This window comes from Typopeltis vanoorti, chromosome 13 (genome assembly GCF_054136105.1).
Source record: "Typopeltis vanoorti isolate ZY-2024b chromosome 13, IOZ_Tvanoo_1.0, whole genome shotgun sequence".
NCBI classification, from domain to species: Eukaryota; Metazoa; Arthropoda; class Arachnida; order Uropygi; family Thelyphonidae; genus Typopeltis; species Typopeltis vanoorti.
Window position 1 is genome coordinate 90030580 of NC_143561.1, and position 6000 is coordinate 90036579.

Genomic DNA, 6000 nt, shown 5'->3' on the forward strand with positions numbered 1-6000 from the left:
TGTGGTGTCTGCAGAGAGTTTGAATCAAAGCACGTTATGATGAGCTGTGTGTGTGATAAAAGGACCTCCCAGAGGTCCTTTTATCACACACACAGCTCATAAATGAGTCTTTGACTCCATGAGGTCTTGGGTAATAATAATAATATATTTATGCTTTGTTTCATTTGAGAAAAATATGTAAAACATAATAAAATAATGCGCCACAATTTTATTGACCTACAGAAAGCTTTTGATTCTATTTGGCATGATGCAGTGTGGAAAATTCCGCAACATTACGGAATAGACGGCAAAATAATATCACTTAATCCATGTACTCATCTTCTGAAATGATGGCTGAAATCAAGGGGAATTACAGCACTCCCTATCAATGGAGTGTGGAGCAAGATGGGGGGAGGGGATTATCACCAATGTTATTTAACTACTTCTTCCAGAATGTTGTAAATGAATCCCTCAACTATGATACAGTGATGGTAGGAGTGTGGTTGGTTGGTTAGAGTGATGGTAGGAGGAAGAAGAAGAATAAACTATCTCAAGTTTGCAGATGATACTGATCTAGTGGAAAAACAAATCTTGTTCACCTCTAAAAGCTGCTTGACTAATTCATTTTAAGACTTAATATATTTCTATTTTCAATCAATGTGATACTCATATCAATCCTGCTCAAAACTAAATAGTGATCACTTCAGATTTCAAATCCACTTGAATATACTTGTATACTAGAAGCACTTTACAGACATTACTAAATTAATAATTACTAAAACTAATATTATCAGATCTTTTATTTCAGTCTTCTAAGAAACCTCATATTAACATCTCAGCATGAAACACCTGTTAACTTTTCCTCTCATTCTGTTTAAGTGATCAACATTACTGAAACTAAATTTACTACAAAATATCTCCTAATATGAAACCTTTCAAAATTCCAAATGAACTACATTAAAGGTTTATGAGCTGAGTCATGTCACTGACAAATGCTGTTCATCATTATCAGACATGAACACGTATTGCAATAAAATTGTCATGTTTGATGATGATGATTAAGATTTACAGTGATAAGGCCTCGAACAGATCAGGTGGTATCTCTCCTCTGAAAACGGCATTAAGCAGTCAACACAAACCCTAAAGTTAAGAGAAACCACATAATTTAATCACCAAATATTTCAATACAATCTTGAATCTGAAATAATTACAATCGTATTCTCAAAACTGAATATATGGTTAGAAATAAAGTACTTATGACAAGAAATTATATTCCTGTTTAATCTTTTATTCAAATGATAGCAAACAAAGTGCATGTGAAGTATCTTCATGACTGGGCCACCTTTATATAGAGGCTATTGATTTCCCATCAACAGCCTTAGTAATGCATGCAAAGCACTATACACTTCCTTTCGGATTTGTATACATATATCAATATGTATTATGAGTTGGGTCACTATCCAGGTTGAATCACAAATCAAAGGAGATTTCAACCTTTGAGATGTCATCAGTGAGAGCATGCCAGACCTAGGAAGATACCATGGTTGAATTCAAGAAAAAATTATATATTTTCCATATACAATTAGTGAAAAGGGTGTATCATGTTATCAGGGCCAGATTTACACATAAGCTAGAAAAGCTAAAGCGTAGGGTCTCGCATTACAAGAGCCCCGAGTATAAATAACTGAAAACTGATTCAGTAGAGGGGGGGGGGGGAAGGCTCTTCAAAGTTATAGCTTAAAGACCATAACAACCTTAAACCTGACTCTACACACCATTAAAATACTCTGTATCAAAGATAGAATAGATTTAGAAAGTGTTAAAATGTTATTTTCTTGACCACGAAAACTATGGAAATGACTTCTATTGGGATTTATTGATCAAGTATTTTTTTTAGAACAAGTATGTTTTACCAACTAGTTTCACCAACTGAGGCTGTTGGCATCTTCAGGGTACATAACTGATATATGGCACTTAAAGCTAAAAACTGTTACAGAATATAAATTAACCGATCCAATTATATTTGACAAAACAGAATGCATACAATACATGCATAGTGCGTGTATGATCTCCTACATCATACACGCACTATGCATGTATTGTACACGTTCTGTTCTGTCAAATATAATTGGATCGGTTGATTTATATCTGTAACAGTTTTTAGCTTTAAGTGCCATATATCAGTTATGTACCCTGAAGATGCCAACAGCCTCAGTTGGTGAAATTAGTTGGTAAAACATACTTGTTCTAAAAAAATACTTGATCAATAAATCCCAATAGAAGTCATTTCCATAGATTTAGAAAGTGTTATTCTTGTTTAATCTTTAACCCCAATCATAATCCCCAGCCCCAAAAAAACTTAAAATTCACATCATAATAATAAGGGCATAATCTTATTATTTTAAAAGCCGTTTGTGGAACAATTATTTTAAATTACAGGTCATAGGTCAAGCAGTAGCTTGTGCTAACTTGTGCTAATGATTTGGCCCTTCAATCTGCTTCATTAGATAACTCCAGGCAAAACATGGACACCTTGAAAGGCCAAGAAATCATTAGCACAAGTATTTAAAAAAAAAAAGTCAGGGTCCAAGCGAAAAAGGGTTGTTACACATCAGCAAGCAAAGCCACTAATAAGAAAATGTTGCTAGTGCATAACTGCAAGAGCACTAAAATGAATTCGTCCACGTTTATATACAAACTTGTATCAAATTAATACTAAGTAAATAAACGAAAATGCAGTGTCGACATTTATTTTGGTAAATAGCCCAGTAATAATAAATACGTAATTCTACAATCCAAACGCTGGTTTTCAGGCACTAATATCGACAGCTATTCATTACTTCTAGCTAATCAGAAAAAGAACAGAGAACTTTTCACTTATTTCAAGGGGATCACAAAAGATATTTTAATTTTAAATTATGGAAAATGAAAACAGGAGAAAAAGATATCCTTGAAGTATGGAGTAATTACTCTGAAAAACTGCTAAATGAAACAAGCAGTGATGACAGCACAGTGATAAAAAACACTCACCAGGCATGCAGTCAGGAATACATATCCATACTTGAAGTAGAAAAAGCCATCAAAGGCTTGAAATGTGGAAAGGCAGCAGGAGTAGATGATATTCGACCAGAAATGCTGAAGTATGGTGGTATAAGAGTCTTACAGTGGCTGCACTGCATAGTTCAGAAAGCCTGGACAGAGGAACGAATTCCCGATGATTGGAGTAGAGCTCTCATAGTACCAATATATAAAAAGGGAAATAAAACTGAATGTGAGAATTACAGAGGTATTTCCCTACTGAGTGTTCCTGGCAAGATCTATGCAAGTATACTTGAGAAACGGTTGAGAAGAATTGTGGAAGAAAAGCTTGGTGAAGAACAAGCTGGATTCAGGCCAAATAGAGGCTGTCAGGATCAGATCTTCACTTTACGACAAATAGTCGAGAAAGCATGGGAATATAACAAAGATCTGTATTTAAGTTTTGTCGATTTGGAAAAGGCATATGACAAGGTGCCAAGAGAGAAGCTATTCAATACGCTGCAGTTATATGGTGTCAATGGGGTATTATATCAAGCAATACTTAGTCTTTATTTGAGTTGTGAGTCAGCAGTTAGAATTGAAGGAAGTACAGGAAGATGGTTTAATGTTAAATGTGGTGTGAGACAAGGATGTACATTATCCCCTCTGTTATTCATTATCTATATGGATCACATTATGAAGGAATGTGGTATTAAACCTGATATCAAAATTGGAGATGTTAATGTCAGCTCTTTGCTTTATGCGGATGATGTTATACTTGTAAATAAATCCGCTACAAGTCTGCAAGATTCTCTGACTAAATTGAATAGCTGTTGTAATAGATATGGTATGAAGGTCAGCAATAAAAAGACAAAGACAATGAAATAAGCAGAATCATTGAAAATGTCAACTGTGTTGTGAATGGAGAACCTGTGGAACAAGTAAAACATTTCAGCTACTTAGGCACAATTTTTACTGAAGATGGTAAACTAAATATAGAAATAGACAACAGAATCAGCAAAGCTGGTATCGTGGGAAGTCAATTGAATAAATTCATATGGAATAAGAAAGAAATTAGTCGGAACACTAAATTAGCTGTATACAAGACTGTGTTCAAACCAATTTTAACTTATGGATCTGAGAGCTGGTTCAGAAGTAAAACACTTGACCAAAGACTAGAGACCGCAGATATGAGAGTCCTGAGAAAGATTAGAGGCGTGAACAGATGGCATCAATGGCAATATCATATTAAAAATGAGGATATTAGGAAAGAACTTGACATTGTCAGCATCCAGGAATGTGTTAGCAGAGCTAATCTCAGATGGTATGGTCACTTAAATAGAATGGGAGAGGAAAGATTAGCAAAACAAGTGTTCTCTGCCAGGTTGGCAGGAAAACGACCCAGAGGAAGACCAAGATATAGGTGGATTGATACGGTACAAAGTGCCTTAGACGATAGAAATATAAGATCTGATAATGTTGGAGTCTTGACAAGTAACAGACTGATTTGGAGGAAAATTGTAGATAGGAAGTTAGTAATGATGTAATTTTTTCATGTAGTACTGTCATATCCTGTACACCCCTTGAGGGTACATGGCAGGAATTTGATGATGATGATGAATTATGGAAAAATTCTAACAACACGAATTTCATAAAGGTGTATGCCGAATGTATATACGTAAAAATATGATCATAGAGGTGGTTATTAAATGAAAAATTATAAATCTGGGAGAGAATTAAAATTAAAAAAAAAGAAAAAAAAGACGGGTCTAAGCTGAATTACGATACCTATATAAAAACGAAGGTCTTCACAGACAATTACTACACGAAAATATATATACTCTGCATACTCAGCGCATACGGTACAATTAATGAAATATAAAATCTGCAATTTACTATAATGAATAAACTTTATGCGAGGATCATTACACGCATACATACATACATATATACACACACATCCATTCGTCTTGTGAAAGTGGATTTTCTCTTGAAATGAAAACAAATGAATTGCGTACTTTTAAGCAAATAACGAAGTCCAGTTTTCGGCTGTTACTAAAAATGAAATTACAATAAGACGTAATGAGCAATATTTTTATTCAGGAAGTTTTAAAACCAACAATTTACGGCACAATTAATATTATGTAACGATATTTAAAAAATACCTGTTAAAATATTTTCATTCAGATTTTCACAGAATATCTTCACAGGGCTTAGAGCTTCCCTTTCCTTTCCCACAGACGTTTTGTCAAGAAAACTGGCGACGCAAAACTGAATGTTTTGCGATGTCAAACTATCCATACATATCTAGTTCAAGAATTGCTTAACCAAAATGAAAACAAATTCACCTTTATTTTCTTTGTTCTTAGAACTATCATTGAACATTTAAAAATAACTACGACAAAGTCAACAGCTGAGAAATTAAGACTTCGGATTGTATTTTTATTGTTTACAACATCGTAGGATGCCTAAACATTATTGCTACGGAAGTTTTCTACATAAACACAATTCATTTAATTAATAACAAACTTCAACTCTATACCCACCTTTTGAAATCTCTCATAAGCCTTCGTCGAGCTGGAGTAGACATATTTCAACTTTTCGGGTTCTCTGAGATTAATAAAGAAAAGTAGCACACACTAACAGAAAACTTCTCTCTTGAGCAACTGTTTTATTTTTTTCAAAAACAGCTGCACCGTGCATACACACACAACCTTGAATCCTTCCAGATCGTCAACAGTCTTGGCAAAGGGAACCTCTAGCGATATCCTTTACAATTATTTAGCAAGTTTTTACATTGAAATTCTCTAGTAATCATAAGTGACGTAATCTCGCAAGAAATACGCAAAATATGAGTGCCACTTAAAAATGACTACAGAAGTGAAGAGAATTACGCATAATAGAACCAGAAATATGAAAACAATGAGCAGCCTTTATTAGATTCCCAATGTAAGTTAATCAATCTCAACAAACTGCAGTAAAGAAAGATATGGAATATCCGAG

At 34.2% G+C, this 6000-nt stretch overlaps 1 protein-coding gene across 1 annotated transcript in view; it reads right to left on the reverse strand.

The window, feature by feature from the left end:
* LOC150100353 (ubiquitin-conjugating enzyme E2 A) overlaps positions 1-5759 on the reverse strand; it is an 81096-nt gene extending 75337 nt beyond the window's left edge. The window contains exon 1 of the mRNA XM_090402486.1: positions 5544-5759. Coding sequence (XP_090258612.1) covers positions 5544-5587 — 44 coding nt within the window. The 5' untranslated portion in view covers positions 5588-5759. The remainder of the gene's footprint in view (positions 1-5543) is intronic.
* Positions 5760-6000: the final 241 nt, after the last annotated feature.